The 19,073-nt window shown below is 42.1% G+C and overlaps 1 protein-coding gene across 23 annotated transcripts; it reads left to right on the top strand.

Moving 5' to 3' along the window:
- The first annotated feature begins 12,574 nt into the window (after window positions 1-12,574).
- Window positions 12,575-18,268, top strand: LOC123190063 (uncharacterized). 23 transcript variants are annotated; one of them, XR_006496129.1, is made up of 7 exons: window positions 12,578-13,174; window positions 13,837-14,931; window positions 15,322-15,526; window positions 15,722-15,813; window positions 16,040-16,095; window positions 16,965-17,038; window positions 17,802-18,268. XR_006496129.1 is itself a non-coding variant. In XM_044602628.1 (6 exons), the coding sequence occupies exons 3-6, from the start codon at window positions 15,216-15,218 to the stop codon at window positions 16,097-16,099; spliced, it is 393 nt and encodes a 130-aa protein (XP_044458563.1). In that variant the 5' UTR covers window positions 12,575-13,174; window positions 13,837-14,931; window positions 15,033-15,215; the 3' UTR covers window positions 16,100-16,381. The 23 variants fall into 23 exon arrangements, 1 of the variants encoding a protein (XP_044458563.1); XR_006496131.1 differs by having other exon boundaries at window positions 15,725-15,813; XR_006496121.1 differs by having other exon boundaries at window positions 15,322-15,618; window positions 15,725-15,813; window positions 17,802-18,267.
- Window positions 18,269-19,073: the final 805 nt, after the last annotated feature.

Raw genomic sequence — 19,073 nt, forward strand, 5'->3', positions numbered from 1 at the left:
ACTATATGATTCACGCTCGACCTTTCGGTCTCCGTGTTCCGAGGCCATATCTGTATATGCTTGGCTCGTTAAGTATAACCTGAGTATTCCGCGTGTGCAACTGTTTTGCACCCGTTGTATTTGAACGTAGAACCTATCACACCCGATCATCACGTGGTGTCTCAGCACGAAGAACTTTCGCAACGGTGCATACTCAGGGAGAACACTTCTTGATAATTTAGTGAGAGATCATCTTATAATGCTACCGTCAATCAAAGCAAGATAAGATGCATAAAAGGATAAACATCACATGCAATCAATAAAAGTGATATGATATGGCCATCATCATCTTGTGCTTGTGATCTCCATCTCCGAAGCACCGTCGTGATCACCATCGTCACCGGCGTGACACCTTGATCTCCATCGTAGCATCGTTGTCGTCTCGCCAAGTTTATGCTTCTATGACTATCGCTACCGCTTAGTGATAAAAGTAAGGCATTACATCGCGATTGCATTGCATACAATAAAATGACAACCATAAGGCTCCTGCCAGTTGCCGATAACTCGGTTACAAAACATGATCATCTCATACAATAAAATTTATCATCATGCCTTGACCATATCACATCACAACATGCCCTGCAAAAACAAGTTAGACGTCCTCTACTTTGTTGTTGCAAGTTTTACGTGGCTGCTACGGGCTTAAGCAAGAACCAATCTCACCTACGCATCAAAACCACAACGATAGTTTGTCAAATAGACTCCGTTTTAACCTTCGCAAGGACCGGGCGTAGCCACACTTGGTTCAACTAAAGTTGGAGAGACTGTTGCCCGCAAGCCACCTATGTGCAAAGCACGTCGGGGGAATCGGTCTCGCGTAAGCGTACGCGTAATGTCGGTCCGGGTCGTCTCGTCCAACAATACCGCCGAACCAAAGTATGACATGCTGGTAGGCAGTATGACTTATATCGCCCACAACTCACTTGTGTTCTACTCGTGCATATAACATCAACATAAATAACCTAGGCTCTGATGCCACTGTTGGGTTTCATAGTAATTTCCAAAAAATTCCTACACACACACAAGATCATGTGATGCATAGCAATGAGAGGGGAGAGTGTTGTCTACGTACCCACGCAGACCGACTGCGGAAGCGTTGACGCAACATAGAGGAAGTAGTCGTACGTCTTCACGATCCAACCGATCAAGTACCGAAACTACGACACCTCCGAGTTCGAGCACACGTTCAGCTCGATGACGATCCCCGGACTCCGATCCAACAAAGTGTCGGGGAAGAGTTCCGTCAGCACGACGGCGTGGTGACGATCTTGATGCACTACAGCAACAGGGTTTCGCCTAAACTCCGCTACAGTATTATCAAGGAATATGGTGGCTGGGGGCACCGCACACGGCTAAGGAATAGATAACATGGATCAACTTCTGAGTTCTAGGGTGCCTCTGCCTCAGTATATAAAGGACCAAAGGGGGGAGGCTGGCCGGCCACATAGGGCGCGCCAGGAGAGTCCTACTCCCTCTGGGAGTAGGATTCCCCCCAATCCTAGTTGGAATAGGACTCCTTGAGGGGGGAAAGAGAGAGAGGGGGACGGCCACCTCTCCTAGTCCTAATAGGACTAGGGGAAGGGGGAGGCGCACAGCCACCTTGGGCTGCCCCTTTCTCCTTTCCACTAAAGCCCACTAAGGCCCATATAGCTCCCGGGGGGTTCCGGTAACCTCCCGGTACTCCGGTAAAATCCCGATTTCACCCGGAACACTTCCGATATCCAAACATAGGCTTCCAATATATCAATCTTTATGTCTCGACCATTTCAAGACTCCTCGTCATGTCTGTGATCACATCCGGGACTCCGAACAACCTTCGGTACATCAAAATGCATAAACTCATAATATAACTGTCATCGTAACCTTAAGCGTGCGGACCCTACGGGTTCGAGAACAATGTAGACATGACCGAGACACGTCTCCGGTCAATAACCAATAGCGGGACCTGGATGCCCATATTGGCTCCTACATATTCTACGAAGATCTTTATCGGTCAGACCGCATAACAACATACGTTGTTCCCTTTGTCATCGGTATGTTACTTGCCCGAGATTCAATCGTCGGTATCCAATACCTAGTTCAATCTCGTTACCGGCAAGTCTCTTTACTCGTTCCGTAATACATCATCTCGCAACTAACTCATTAGTTGCAATGCTTGCAAGGCTTATGTGATGTGCATTACCGAGAGGGCCCAAAGATACCTCTCCGACAATCGGAGTGACAAATCCTAATTTCGAAATACGCCAACCCAACATCTACCTTTGTAGACACCTGTAATGCTCCTTTATAATCACCCAGTTACGTTGTGACGTTTGGTAGCACCCAAAGTGTTCCTGTGGCAAACGGGAGTTGCATAATCTCATAGTCATAGGAACATGTATAAGTCATGAAGAAAGCAATAGCAACATCCTAAACGATCGGGTGCTAAGCTAATGGAATGGGTCATGTCAATCAGATCATTCAACTAATGATGTGACCTCGTTAATCAAATAACAACTCTTTGTCCATGGTTAGGAAACATAACCATCTTTGATTAACGAGCTAGTCAAGTAGAGGCATACTAGTGACACTCTGTTTGTCTATGTATTCACACATGTATTATGTTTCCGGTTAATACAATTCTAGCATGAATAATAAACATTTATCATGATATAAGGAAATAAATAATAACTTTATTATTGCCTCTAGGGCATATTTCCTTCAGTTATGCTTGTTTTGCTTTCCTATGCTAGTTGATTCTTGTTCCCATAAGTTGTTTGCTCACAAAATCCCTATGCATAGGAAGTGGATTAGACTTAAATGTGCTTGTCATATGCTTCATGATGCTCCCGTTATGTTTCAGTTGTTATCTTTTATGTGAGGATCATTGAAATCATCATGCCTAGCTAGGGGCGTTAAATGACAGCGCTTGTTGGGAAGCAACCCAAGTTTATTTTTGTTCTTTGCCTTTTGCTCCTATTTAGTAATAAATCATCTATCTAGCCTCTGGTTAGATGTGGTTTTATGTTTTAATTAGTGTTTGTGCCAAGTAGAGCCTTTAGGATCTTCTTGGGTGATTGTTGTTTGACCTTGCTGATAAAAACAAAAAGTATATGATCACGAAAATAATTATCATCTTTTACCAGAGAGCGATAAAATACCAATTCCAACTGCAGTAGATCAATATACTTTTTATTCTGGTCGTCCTAATTTTTCAGAATTTTTGGAATTACAGAAGTATTCGAAATCTCCAGATTACTACAGACTGTTCTGTTTTTGATAGATTCTATTTTCTATGTGTTGTTTGCTTATTTTGATGAATCTATGAGTAGTATCGGAGGGTATGAACCATAGAGAAGTTGGAATACAGTAGATATTACACCAATATAAATAAAGAATGATTTCACATAGTACCAAAAGTGGTGATTTATTTTCTTATACTAACGGAGCTTACGAGTTTTCTGTTAAGTTTTGTGTTGTGAAGTTTTCATGTTTTGGGTAAAGATTCGATGGACTACGGAATAAAGAGTGGCAAGAGCCTAAGCTTGGGGATGCCTCAGGCACCCCAATGTAATATTAAAGGACAACCAAGAGCCTAAGCTTGGGGATGCCATGGAAGGCATCCCCTCTTTTGTCTTCATTCATCGGTAACCTTACTTGGAGGTATATTTTTATTCACCACATGATATGTGTTTTGCTTGGAGAGTCATTTTATTTTATTTTATTTTGCTTGCTCTTTGAATAAAATACCAAGACCTGAAAGTCTTAAATGTTAGAGAGTCTTCACAAAGTTGCATAATTATTCGACTACTCATTTATCTTCACTTATATCTTTTGGAGTAGTTTGTCGTTTGCTCTAGTACTTCAATTATATCTTTTAGAGCACGATGGTGGTTTTATTTTATAGAAATTATTGATCTCTCATGCTTCACTTATATTATTTTGAGAGTATTTTAGAATAGAATGGTAATTTTCTTAGGTTATGAATTTAGTCCTAATATGATGGGCATCCAAGAGGGATATAATAAAAAACTTTGATATAAAGTGCATTGAATACTATGTGAAGTTTGATTCCTTATGATTGTTTTGAGATATGAGGATGGTAATATTAGAGTCATGCTAGTGAGTACTTGTGAATTTGATAAATACTTGTGTTGAGGTTTGCAAGTCCCGTAGCTTACACGTATGCTAACCGTTCTGTAACAAATTTGAAGCATGAGGTGTTTCTTTGATTGTCTTCCTTATGAGTGGCGGTCGGGGACGAGCGATGGTCTTTTCCTACCAATCTATCCCCCTAGGAGCATGCTCGTAGTTCTTGGTTTTAATGACTTGTAGATTTTTGCAATAAGTATGCGAGTTCTTTATGACTAATGTTGACTCCATGGATTAACGCACTCTCACCCTTCCACCGTTGCTAGCCTCTCTAGTACCGCGCAACTTTCGCCGGTACCATAAACCCACCTTTTACCTTCCTCAAAACAGCCACCATACCTACCTATTAGGTCATTTCCATAGCCATTCCGAGATATATTGCCATGCAACTTTCCACCATTTTGTTTATTATGACACGCTTCTCATTGTCATATTGCTTTGCATGATCATGTAGTTGACATTGTATTTGTGGCAAAGCCACCGATCATAATTCTTTCATACATGTCACTCTTGATTCATTGCACATCCCGGTACACCGCCGGAGGCATTCATATAAAGTCATATTTTGTTCTAAGTATCGAGTTATAATTCTTGAGTTGTAAGTAAATAAAAGTGGGATGATCTTCATTATTAGAGCATTATCCCATGTGAGGAAATAAAAAAGAGAAAGGTCAAAAAAAGAGAAAAAAGTCCCCAAAAAACAAAAAAATGAGATAAAAAGAGAGAAGGGGCAATGCTACTATCCTTTTCCACACTTGTGCTTCAAAGTAGCACCATGATCTTCATGATAGAGAGTCTCCTATGTTGTCACTTTCATATACTATTGTTAATTTTTCATTATAGAACTTGGCTTGTATATTCCAATGATGGGCTTCCTCAAATTCCCTAGGTCTTTGTGAGCAAGCAAGTTGGATGCACACCCACTTAGTTTCTTTTGTTGAGATTTCATACATTTATAGCTCTAGTGCATCCGTTGCATGGCAATCCCTACTCACTCACATTGATATCTATTGATAGGCATCTCCATAGCCCATTGATATGCATAGTTGATGTGAGACCATCTTCCTCCTTTTTGTCTTCTCCACAACCACCACTCTATTTTAGCTATAGTGCAATGTCCATGGCTCACGCTCATGCATTGCGTGAAAGTTGAAAAAGTTTGAGAATACTAAAGTATGAGACAATTGCTTGGCTTGTCATCGGGGTTGTGCATGATGGGAGCATTTCATGTGACAAAAATGAAGCATGGCCAAACCATATGATTTTGTAGGGATGATCTTTCTTTGGCTATGTTATTTTGAGAAGACATAATTGCTTGGTTACTATCTTGAAGTATTATTATTTTTATGTCAATATTAAACTTTTGTCTTGAATCTTTCGGATCAGAATATTCTTGCCACAATAAAGAAGATTACGTTGATGAATATGTTAGGTAGCATTCCACATCAAAAATTCTGTTTTTACCATTTACCTACTCGAGGACGAGCATGAATTAAGCATCGGGATGCTTGATACGTCTCCAACATATCTATAATTTTTGATTGTTCCATGCTATTATATTATCCATCTAGAATGTTTTATATGCATTTATATGCTATTTTATATGATTATTGGGACTAACCTATTATCCTAGAGCCCAGTGCCAGTTTCTGTTTTCCCTTGTTTTTGAGTATCGCAGAAAAGGAATATCAAACGGAGTCCAATTGACCTGAAAATTTACGAAGATCATTTTTGGACCAGAAGAAGACCACGGAGCATCGGAGATGGACCAGAATAGTCCCGAGGCCACCACGAGGGTAGGCGCGCCCCTGCCTTGTGGCCGCCTCATGGACCCCCCCTGCATTGTTCCTGATGCCAACGCCTCTTATATATCCCCAAACTTCTAGAAAATAACCTAGATTTGGAGTTCCGCCACCGCAAGCCTCTGTAGCCACCAAAAACCAATCGAGACCCTAATCCGGCACCCTGCCGGAGGGGGGATCAATCACCGGTGGCCATATTCATCATCCCCGTGCTCTCCATGACGAGAAGGGAGTAGTTCACCCTCGGGGCCCAGGGTATGTACTAGTACCTATGTGTTTGATCTCTCTCTCTCTCTCTCTTTCTCTCTCTTGTGTTCTTGATTAGGCACGATCTTGATGTATCACGAGCTTTGCTATTATAGTTGGATCTTATGATGTTTCTCCCCCTCTACTCTCTTGCAATGGATTGAGTTTTCCCTTTGAAGTTATCTTATCGGATTGAGTCTTAAGGATTTGAGAACACTTGATGTATGTCTTGCATGTGCTTATCTGTGGTGATAATGGGATATTCACATGATCCACTTGATGTATGTTTTGGTGATCAACTTACGAGTTCCGTGACCTCGTGAACTTATGCATAGGGGTTGGCACACGTTTTTGTCTTGACTCTCTGGTAGAAACTTTGGGTCACTCTTTGAAGTACTTTGTGTTGCTTTGAATAGATGAATCTGAGATTGTGTGATGCATATCATATAATCATACCCATGGATACTTGTGGTGACATTGGAGTATCTAGGTGACATTAGGGTTTTGGTTGATGTGTGTCTTAAGGTTTTATTCTAGTACAAACTCTAGGATAGATCGAACGGAAATAATAGCTTCATGTTATTTACTACGGACTCTTGAATAGATCGATCAGAAAGGATAACTTTGAGGTGGTTTCGTACCCTACAATAATCTCTTCATTTGTTCTCCTCTATTAGTGACTTTGGAGTGACTCTTTGTTGCACGTTGAGGGATTGTTATATGATCCAATTATGTTATTATTGTTGAGAGAACTTGCACTAGTGAAAGTATGAACCCTAGGCCTTGTTTCGAAGCATTGCAATACCGTTTGTGCTCACTTTTATCATTACTTACCTTGCTATTTTTATATTACAAAAACCTATATCTACCATCCATATTGCACTTGTATCACCATCTCTTCGCCGAACTAGTGCACCTATACAATTTACCATTGTATTCGGTGTGTTGGGGACACAAGAGACTCTTTGTTATTTGGTTGCGGGGTTGTTTGAGAGAGACCATCTTCATCCTACGCCTCCCACGGATTGATAAACCTTAGGTCTTCCACTTGAGGGAAATTTCCTATTGTCCTACAAACCTCTGCACTTGGAGGCCCAACAACGTCTACAAGAAGAAGGTTGTGTAGTATACATCAAGTGACACCTCCATTTTTTTCAAACTACTAGCATATTAAGTTCTACTCAATAATTAATATGATGGCAAAGGTATGATGCATTCTCTTTGTGCTTTAAACTATGTCATCCACTTCCCAACTTAATTCATTTTGCTAGGCCATAAAGGCTTTACTTGCTTCTGAATCTTAGGTCCACCTCTCGTTGGCACGAGTGGTGGCATGGTCTTCAGGGGTGAGCTTGGAACCCATGATTAATTTGGAACCCATGAGGCTATAGCTTGGGTTTAATTTGTATCGCTGCCAGAAAATGTGATTTGTGCCAAGCAGAATTCAGTTAGTTGTACTATCACTAGTATGTGTCGGTGCTATACAAACGGTCTTTAACCCCTTTCTACGACGGCATTTGGAACCGCCGCCAAGTGAGTGTCGGCAATAAGGGGGTCCTTCCCACACGACCCAGAAACCGTCGGGGATAGGCCCTCCTGGAACTCGTGTGTTATCGGGCGAGGCATCGAAACCCAATCATTTCCATTCGTATGTACATCCCACGCGGTGAATCCCAGAAAAACATTTCCGTTAGTATGTATATCACACACAATCAATCCAAGGAATACATTTCCATTCTTATGTACATCCCACATAGTCAATTCAGGGAAACCGTTTCCGTTCGTATGTACATCCCACACAGTTTTATGTATACACTCGTGTGTGAAAGGTGTAACTATCACACATGCTCTGCCCTGGTTAACTGTTTCCTTTTCTGAACTACATCGCACATGATTTGATGTAGAAAACTGTGTGGCATTGGGCTATCTATCGCAAGCGCTTTTACTACCAGAACCGTTTGCAAAGTTCCATGACCGTTTGTTCTCTTTTTACATCGCACATGATGTTTCCTTTCTAACCGTGTGCACATTATTTTATTAGCTCTTCCATATTTTTTTGCCTGTAATTTATTATTCGAATTGGAAATTTTGAAATATGAAACGTGCGATTCAAATTCTTAGCACAATGGTTCAACAACGAATCCATAAATAAAATTGCTAGTACAATATGTTCGGTAATTACTGGATTAGGCAGCAATTAACTATGATGAACCATAATATTTAAAGGCGGTAAAGTTGAAGAGACAAGTGTAAATCATTTTGACTGTCGACGGTGTTAAAGAAGCGAAATGCCCATAATGTGCCTTCCTGCATGCCATAGGCATGAACCACTTTTGTCTAACCGCTTGTGATGATCGCCCGCCCATCCTTCACCGCCTTCAGGAAGACTTCTAGAGCATTATCATGATAGCATGAATTATATACTTTAACCTTAGTTGCTTCCACTCCGGTCATGTAATTTGCAAGGTAATCATCAGTAAATAGCTTCGGAAACCACTGAAAAGAGAAAAATATCAGATACTGAGGTCTAGTAGAGTAACCTCTTATGGGCAGGGGGAAACGGCAACACATTACTTACCATCCTAAAGTTCACTGTTGTCTTGGACAAAGTGTAAATAAAGAGCTTAATTCCAATCACCCGTTTGTTTCGCCTAACAATCTTTCTTAGTTTCCTCACTTGACGCTTGTTCATGAATATCTATCGCCCCATACGCAAAAGGGATCGAAGCATGGATCAGTACCGCTCATATATGTACCTACAAGCAACCAGTAAATGTTAGAAGCTAAACTGAGATTGCACAAATGATGTAAAATACAACTACCTATGTTCCTAAGTACAAGTAATTTTTTTTTTGAGATTTCAATATGAACTACATACAGATGTATATAGAATTATAGATATAGTTTAGATTAGAATCTAGATTCACTCATTTTGCTCCTTATGTAGTCTATATTGGAATCTCTAAAAATATTATATTTAGGAATAGATGGTGTATAAGACATGGGATGCAGTTAACCTCGATGGCAAACAACAACATCGCCCATTGTAGCCCTGTGTAAGTACATGGAAAGCCAATGTTAACTACAACAGGGTTAACATCCACCAAAAATAGCAAAATGTAATAAAACGGCAGCATCTGTAGTGATATCTTCATTGCGAAAGAGTAGCACCGTAGCAAAGGGACGTATTAAAAAAATGACACAATTGTTAATTGCAACAGGCTTAACAACATCCTAATTCATGTTTTGTAAGTTTGTAGCCATTGAAATACAACTCTTTAAAAATGGATACAACTGTTAATTGCAACAGGCTTAATGGCCATTGAAACCGGTACTGATAAAAATGCAATTGGCAGAGTTAAACATCACAGGGCATGTGCTGCCAGAGCAGATAATGGCCAAGTTGTCTATAGAAAGGTAGGCAAAATAGCTAAAATATGTTAGGCATGTTTACTACAACATTCTTAATACATCAACCATATAGAATATAGCCATTAATTGCAACTGGTATTGGTAAGATTGAACTGGTGAGTACATACTTGGTAAGTCCTGAGAGATAGTTGCTGGGGCACTTCATCTTGGCCAGAGCCCGCCCAAAGTCAGCGGCGGTGGAGGCGAGCTGTTCCTCCGGGTCGAAGGATGGATCAGTGCCACTGACATGTGTACCTACAGGCAACCAGTAAATGGTAGAAGTTAAATTGCAATTGCACAAATGATGTGAAATACTGTAAGACATGGGATGTAGCTAACCTCGACGGCAAACAACAACATCAGCCATTATGACACTGCGTAAGTACATGGACATGCATGTTAAGTACAACAGGGTTAGCATCCACCAAAAATAGCAAGTGGGCAACATCTCTAGTATATCTTCATTGCGGAGAGTAGCATGGTAGCAAATGGACAAATTAAAAAATGGATACAACTATTAATTGCAACGGGTTTAACAACATCCTAAGTCATGTTTTGTAAGTTTGTAGCCATTGAAATACAACTGTTTAAAAATGGATTCAACTGTTAATTGCAACAGGTTTAATAGACATTAAAATCGGTACTGATAAAAATGTAATTGGAATAGTTAAACATCACAAGGCAGGTGCTGCCAAAGCAGAGAATGGCCCATATGTCTATAAAAAGGTAGGGAAAGTAGCTAAAACGTGTTAGGCATGTTTACCAGAACATGCTTAATACATCGACCGTACAGAACATAGCCATTAATTGCAACTGGTATTGGTAAGATTGAACTCGTGAGTACATACTTGGTAAGTCCTCAGAGGTAGTTGCTGGGCCACTTCATGTTGGCCAGAGCCCACCAAAGTCAGCAACGGCGGAGGTGAGCTGTTCCTCCGGGTCGAAGCGTGGATCAGTGCCACTGACATGTGTACCTATAGGAAAGCAGTAAATGATATAAGTTAAACTGCAATTGCACAAATGATGTGTAATATTATAAGACATGGGATGCAGCTAACCTCGATGGCAAACAACAACATCAGCTGTTATGACCCTGCGTAAGTACATGGACAAGATGTTAAGTACAAGAGGGTTAGCATCCACTAAAAATAGCAAATGGGCAGCATCTCTAGTGATATCCCGAGTCATGTATTGTAAGTTTGTTGCTAGTATTGGTGAAATTGAGCTAGACACGGTAATATTTGAACATCACACAGTGTGCAGTACTGAAATAAATAAGGCACGAACATGCTTAATACATCAACCATACAAATCATAACCGTTGCAAGTGGTATTGGTAAGATTTAGCTGGTCAGATCTTACCTGTTAAGTCCTCGAGGGTAGTCGCTGGGGCACTTTATCTGGGCCAGAGCCTGCACCATGTCGGCGGCGGAGGCGAGGTGTTCCTCCGGGTCAACACACACAGTGGCCATCGCGCCATGGACCACCACAGCTCCTGGCAGTGGGGATTTGGAGGCACGAGGATATTTCGTAGGCGCCATTTAAGCAATTAGGTCGGGGCCGTGATAGAGATCGATGGGTTACCTGACTGGATCTGAGCAGAACGTAGATGTGGTTGAAGCTATGGTTGCGCCAGTGGCGGTTTGAGATGCCGATAGGGGGAGTCGCGAGGGGGGTACTGGGGGTGGGGATGTGTTTGGAGGAATAAATTCTGAAATCGCACGCCTAATGAAAATTTCGCTGTGAAACTTGAAACTTGGGCGGGGGAAACACACAATGCAGACAAAGCGCGTAACGTGTAGTTGATTTTATTCGGTCAATGATACGCCTGGTTTATTAGGAAAAATCGCACAGGTAACTGACTTATGGATCATTAACGCAAAAAAACCCAGACGAGTACGGCATAGAAACCGTGAGTTTTGTGATCTTCTAATGATTAATGCAAAAAACACACACGAGCGCACATGCTAATCAACGCTCAAAGCCCTCAAAGGATGCTCTTACCGACATTGTACGTTAATACTACAAACTTAAAGTACTACTGGTAATTTGCTCTAATACTACAAACTTAAACTACTTCTCACATGCTGCCATCGGGGCATGTTGGCCGGACGCCGGTGTTCTCCTTCCCGGCCTTGTATGCGGCAGCCCACCGTGCTTCGATCTCCGCCAAGCTCTCCTCACCACGGCATGCGGCCTATTTTTTCTTGCGATGGTGGGACTCTCTTTTCTTGACTTCTTTCTGCCTTTTCCTCTCCTTCTGTGCGGCTTTGGCCGCCTCTAGATCCACCACCCATTCGACCATGGCAACCTCAAAGTCCGCCCATGTAACTGTCTGGCCGGCGGCGGCGATGAACTGGGTGTGGCGAGATGCCATTGCTTCCTTACCATGTGTGCGGGCGCGGGCGGCGAGGAACACGGCGTGACGCAATGCTATCACTTTCTTACCAGTTACTGTGTGCCGCGGTGCCATGGACGACGCCTGGAGAGAGTTCTGGGACGGAGGCGTCGGGCAGCCGTACAATGCAGTGGTATTCAAGAGCTCAACGACAAACGACAACAGAAATTTGGTTTCCCTTACAATTTTGCTTGTTCATTATCGCACACGGTTTATCTCCATCGCTTCCGGAAACAGTGTGCGTTGAGCCTATTGTGTGTTGCATTATGATTGGACGGAATCCCAGCCACGCGGATCGCGCGTGTGCACGGTAGGATGCGCCGCGATCGAATGGCAATCCACATCCCTCACATTACACCCGTGCACCTGCAGCTGGATTGGATTTATATGCGCTAAATGCCTAGAAAATGCACATCTCTCCCTAATAATAATAAAGTACGGATTGAGTCTCCGGGTTCACTGTCGCGGCCTTTTTACACAAAGATGCCAATTCTTTTTTAAATCAACCCGCGGTCCACATCATAGCTATCTGTAATCTGTAAGTCAACATACCGCTTCGGCCCTCGCCTATCCCCCAATGACGATCCCCAATTTCAGGCGTCGCCCATCGCTGGGTGCTTCTCCGCCATCGCCCGTGTAACCCCACCCAATCCCTCGCTCGCTCGCCGGGATCCAAGGTGGCCGCAGCGGCCGGGAGCAGACGCGCGCGGGAGGAGTAGTTCGGGTCCGCGCCGCTGCCCTTTGCCTCTGCCACCAACGCCGCCTGCGCCGCCGCCCTTTGCCACCGCCACCACCGCCGTCCGCGCCACCGCCCTTTGCCGTCGCCACCACCGCCGTCCCCTCCGCCGCCACCACCACCGTCCAAACCGCTCTCGGCCGTTGCCGGGGATCCCGGCCGCGCAGCAAATCCAGCGCAAAGGATCTCAAGGCCTGCCGCCCTGCCCGGTGCACCCATCCATAGGCACATGTTCTCCATAGTTCCATTGGATCCCTTGCCGCCTCTCCTCTTTCCCTCGCTGGAGAAGCCTTTTTCATCGTGGCTTGCCCTGGATGCTAGATTCTGCAATTCCTCACCTGCAGTATGGAAGTGCATCTGCACCTGGGGCGCTAGCTGCTGATGGCCATAGATAACAGCAACGTGTACGAGGTGAGAGAATTTTCTTTAGTAGACAGCAATCTACTTTGATTCTTTACGATCAGGCATCTTTTCATAATCAATTCTGCTCAATTTTGACAATCACACGACAACCCCTAGCAAGCCTTTTGTGGAAACATCGAGTACTGTTTAAGATATGTTGTCCACGGGAAACTAATTAATGTATTTGGTCGATGTACAGGGCTACGTAGTGGTTGCAGTCTTGTATTGGCAAGTGAACAATTTAGTGTTCATTGGCAACAAAAAGAAGTGAATAATATCATGCCATAATTTTGTGTTGCTTCCCGGTCCTGGGTAGACGATGTATTGTACTTCTGCATGGAAATCTATAAATGATTATCTGCATATTATTTGTTCGTACTTCTCCAAGATCTCAGCATATACCATCTTAGTAACTTCTGAAACTTTCAAGAGTATAATTTATCATTGTACAAGTGCGTATTGAACGTTAATAACAAGGGGATTCTGTTATTTCTTTTTCAATTTACTTGCACTCGTCGGAAATTTGGTGTATAGAGGAGCACTATTCGGTCTACGCGGTCATATTATTCTGAATTTCAAGGAACAAAAATGATGTATATTTGGAGACATAGGGGTTGAGGAACCTAATGTTCTTGAAAATTTTAAATATTGAAATGGTTGTTTTGATGCAGCGGAAGGCTTTTTCCTGAAGGGATTGAGATTACCAGGATTCAGATTGGATCCCTGCTGTGTCAGTGCAGGAGAACTGCTCGAACACGTAGGCATGACATGGCCGATGCTGATTACACCTGGACTGCTTTGACATAAAAGATTCCCGGGCCCCTTGACTGAAATCCTGACTAAATTGCAAGTTTCCCTTCTTGAAATTACTGCATCTGAAGCTTCCAATCTCACCAACTTCGCTGGAGCACCGTGCGCCCGTGCTCGAGCAGAGGTACCAATTTTCAGTACTGTTTTTAGAGGCTTCTACGTGAATCCCATGCATGGCTTTGTGGCATGCAAGACTTTCCTGCTAGACAAGCAAGAAAACAGAGCCATCACGCTTGCCCTACTGTAGCAGCCTTCAAAGCACCACAGAACCTGGGCTCTCTCAATGTCAGTTCATTAGCTGAGCTGATCTCACATGCTAACGCCATGTAATCTTTTTTCTACATTCCACATTTATGAGTTGGATTATATCGTAGATTGCAGTTCAGATCATTATCATGTATGTTGCTCCTTTGAAAGTTAGACTTCATAAAGAAGCAATTTGATCCGACCACAATACCTCTGAATAGATGCATCATGGATTTGTGGGTTCACCTTCTTAGAAGGTGCAATTCTGGTGATGGTGTCATAATTGATAAATATATACATTGCTTCATATGTTGGATAGTTTTGGCGGCCTTCTTTGTGAGGTACACTTGACTGATGAGGGCTTAAAAGGGGCCTTGGTTGTCTGTCAACTGAAAACTCTGTTTGTGCACAACCTATATCCTCTATGAGAAGGAACTGGATGGAGCAAGGTCTAAATGCCTCAAATTGCTTAAAGATATTCTATGCTCGGCAAGGAGATGGAGAGCGAGAAGTATGGCAGGGTCCTTGAGTGGTATTCGCTAAAGAAATACTTGGAGATCAAAATCATTAGAGAGTGAGGCTGCACTCTTAGTGGCAGGCAGAAACAAAGGATTTAGATAGCCCGAGCATTGTATCAGTATGCTGACAACTATTTGTTCCATGATCCGTTCAACGCAATTGATGCTCATACAGGATCCCAATTTTCCAAGGTAAAATACAATCTCTTTTTGTTACTGAACCTTTTTCCTACAATATTCGTATTTGTTCCACTTGAAAAAGCTAGGACTGATCTTTTGATAATGTTATGTAGAATCTTTGTTGAACTCCCTTGGTGTTAGTTGTTCTTGAACCGAAGAAACATGTGGTCTGGAATTGACATCATTCAGTTCCTTGATGAAAACAAAGTTGCATGTCCTTTTAGTCTAAACGTAATATTATGCCTTGGAGCATATGATGGGGGATAAATCGCAGTTATGAACTGCATTCCACGTGCATGAAGGCGAATGATTTTTCTGGATGCCATTGCCATCTGGTACATTGTGTTTATCAGTGAGTAATTGTACAAAGTTCAGATTATCAGTTTATGTTTGTCTTGGCAGATCGATGGTTTCACCGCGGTCGTCGGGAGAAATATCATCAATGGTAGGGGAAAAGCAGGTAGGCTGAGGCGGGCAACCACACCAAGCGGCCGACCCAAGAAGGCAGCCCTGCAGCTCCGCCTTGTGCCACTCCCCATCTCTATGTTTGTGTCAGACCCAGCGCAAGGTAGAGGCAGAAGAGGAGGCCGGGAAGAGAAGCTGCAAGGTAGGAGGCTTTTGATCTGAAGGCAAGAGTTGGACGATCTGCTCACAAAGACACACCTTTATTCTGAATTTCTACTTGAAAAGATTGATCAGGTCACAAATGTACCTTGGCTATGTCTCTCACTGTGTGTTGAATAATGTTTTGCTTATTTTCATCTTGGTTGCTGACATCGGTGGTGTTTTCTGTCGGAGAAAGTAGCTGAAGTGGAAGAAGAAGATGAACCTGTAGAAGAGCTGAAAAAAGGACGTGATAGAAAGAAGGAAGCGAAGCCTAAACAGTATAATGATGTGAGTTCAGATTTCCTATGTTTTCTTCCCTTCTTCATCAATATGATAGCATAGTTGTCTTCTAGATTATGCGAATGTCTTTGGTTGTCATATACTGTGGATGCATTGTAGTTTGATGTATCGTCTGTATTAACTGCTCAACAGACTTTCCTTGAATAATTACACAGAGACTGTTCTATCTCCTATTGTTTCATAAAATTCTGATTAACCGCTCAACCTGTGACAGTACTACCTCGCCCAGCCGCACATCCAAGATGCGACACTTGCTGGAAAGCTGGTCAAGTAGGCCCTCGACTGCGAGTTTTAGCAGATTGATCCTGCACATTAGCCTAATTGTTACAATAAACGGACTTACAACAATGATGCTTTCTATATTGAATTTTTATGTTCGACCTCACCATTGCTTAGTTTCCTTTCCTGATGTCAAGACACAAAGAATTTGAGATTCAATTTATCTTTTTTAGTTTTTCAACTAGAGTGCTTCATTTATATGTATTACTGTAGACACATGGGAATCCTCAAGGTGTCAGGCTTGTTCTTATTATTGCTCATGCAACCCTAAACTTCAGTTAAATGTACTACGTCAGGTTTTAGTGTTTGGATCATCAGTACAAAACAGAGTTGATGGTATATGTCAATTCTGTATTGGTTCTAGGCAAGTAGGTTGACATGTTCATCTGCTATCATGAGTGTCGTGTTTACACTTGCAGTTCAGATATTAAGCTTAAGCTAAAGATCTCACTGTACTGTCTAGAGGTGGAACCGGGGAATGTTGACGCTTTATTGGTTTTGGTCACAAAAATGTTAGCTATACATTCTTTCATCTTGATTATATGGACTTCTCAAGTAATACTACTTCTCAGTTAATTCATTGAAGTAATGATACAATCAATTGGATATTTTTCTACGATTATGGATCTAGAGGAAAAAATGTTGTTTTCACATCATTGTTTTAATCCAATGTTCAGCTTTATTGCTATAAGCTTTACTGCTTTAGACATTTTCGTAGGAAATGCTGAACATTCGTATCAATTGAATCAATGTGGCCTTACATGTAGTGCCGTTACTGTTAAATTTGTAGATATCCTATTTTATTCAGCAGTAACTTTATTTTCTTTTCACTTCTTTTTTATAAATGTCATGCTCAATAGGTAATGTCACAGCAGCTGAATTTCTTCATAACTGGCATAGGCAGTTATCTTCTTATGTGCTGCTATTTCTAGAGGTAACCCCTAATCAAATAAAATTTTGGCATCTGATTCATCACACAGTATTTTTGCTTGGCGGAATAAACTTCTAAGATGACTTTCTATACTTTGTTAGGTGAATGGTATGTATAGCATGCATGTACCATCAAATACATCTAGCCTGCCCGTAAGTGCAGTAAGAAATAATGATATGATGAGCTAGGGTGAGAATTTCAAAGTGTTGAAGACAGAATCAGGCTTTTATTTTCTTGAATTATTTGAAGTGGATCATATATGTAAAACTTCAAATAATTTCTGAACCCACTAGATGTTGCAGCGTAGAACTACTACTTCTTCAACTTGAAAAGGGTCCATGATTTTTTCATAGCTGCGTTGTTAGCTTATCTATTGATTGTGGTTTTCTTCTTGGTAATCATAACTAAGTTTTCGCTTTACTGTAAACTGCACATATGCAATTGTGAAGGGCATTCAGTTTTTTCTTCAGAAGCAAAGATAGTAAGCTTCTCTTATTCCCAGGAAAGCTCTCTACTTTATTTCGACTGTAGAGTAGAGGGGCAAAGACAATTTATGAGCAGAATGGTAGTGAAGAGAGGAGCTGCACAGTGGCTTCTCGTCGTGACAACTATTTTCTTAACCTTTTTTTACCTCTACTGTTTTGCAATAGTTGACTTGATGTTTTGCTTTGGCTGCTTTGCTATGTACAATGGGTGGTTGTAGCTGCTGCTTGTAGCATTGTATGGTTGATGTGTTTTGTCTTTGATGCAATCCAAATTTTGGCAGCAATTGTTTTGAAGACACGGGAGAAGACTTGGGGCGACGTAGTAGTGTGTGGGGCGGGCGGAGCGTCGGGAAAGGCCACAGCAACACCCGCGCTTCAATCAATTACGATGGCCTCTGATCGAACCATACTAAGCAAGTGTAAAGGAATTGACAAAGTGCAAAATTGTTCAAAGAAATATGACTTGGGGCGACGTAGCAGTGTGTGGGGCGGGCGGAGCGCCGGGAAAGGCCACAACAACACCTATGTCAATCGATTACGGTGGCCTCTGACCGAACCATACTAAGCCAGTGTAATGGAATCGACAAAGTGCAAAAGTGTTCAAAGAAATATGGCGGGTGGTCCCACATCTCAAAATAGAGGGAGAACTCAGTTGTGCCATTTTATCCAACTATATATCAAACATGTGCCTTTTTTGTCAAAGACAAAGAAAAGTGTACTATGAAAGGAAATATGTGCCATTTTTATCAAATGCCCTATCCCACCCCCACCCATGTGTTTCTCCCAAGTCATCTGCCCTTCCCATGCTGCCTTTGCCTCCTTCCTGCATCACCAGATCATCATCGATGTCGGCCGCACCCGCACCATTGTCCCATCCACTTCTTCATCCTCGTATCCTACTCCCTGCAAGTGTCCAAGCAATGGCCAACGATGACCCGAGCTATTTTTCTATCTCCCGTTGCAATGCACGGGCATTTTTGCTAGTAATCCCCTAAATATGGTAAATAAGCCCGGAAAAATGCCAAATTTGAACGCGGTGATTTGTAGGGTGTATGTTCGTCATAGAAGAAAACTGCAGGGCAAAGAACAAAGAAAATTTGGATTCCCCTTCAATCTTGGTGATTTCCCTCTCAAAAGCATGGAACTTGTTTGGTGATGGTTTGATTTATGAAGGGCGTGTATGACGACATAAGACAAACCTTCTAATTTTTTACCAGGGCATGGTGAGGTCATACCATGGCACACCATGCCAGGCGTCATGTTTTCAAGCATTTATTTCATTTTTTCTATAGTTGAAAACCCAATAAACAAACATTTGTGGTTGACTATTGCCACACATTTCATCGAAATATCTGTCCCTTCCTTGTAAAAGGCATGAGAATTTACTAAATGGAATGAGCATGGTTTTCCAAGCCGTTCTTGTGCACCCTTTCGTGCACCGATTGTTTGAACTTGAATTATGTGCATTAATGCCTAGGAAATGCACATAATCCCCTAAATATGGCAAATGAACCCGGAAAAGTGCCAAATTGTAACACAGTGATTTGCTGGTT

This window comes from Triticum aestivum, chromosome 2A, assembly GCF_018294505.1.
Source record: "Triticum aestivum cultivar Chinese Spring chromosome 2A, IWGSC CS RefSeq v2.1, whole genome shotgun sequence".
Lineage (NCBI taxonomy): Eukaryota > Viridiplantae > Streptophyta > Magnoliopsida > Poales > Poaceae > Triticum > Triticum aestivum.

Excerpts from the sequence above, each read along its gene's own strand:
- LOC123190063 (XM_044602628.1), top strand. The coding sequence starts at position 15,216 with ATGAAGGCGAATGATTTTTCTGGATGCCATTGCCATCTG. Across the intron at positions 15,255-15,321 it reads CTGGATGCCATTGCCATCTG|ATCGATGGTTTCACCGCGGT; the intron begins GTACATTGTGTT and ends TTGTCTTGGCAG. Across the intron at positions 15,527-15,724 it reads CCGGGAAGAGAAGCTGCAAG|CTGAAGTGGAAGAAGAAGAT; the intron begins GTAGGAGGCTTT and ends CGGAGAAAGTAG.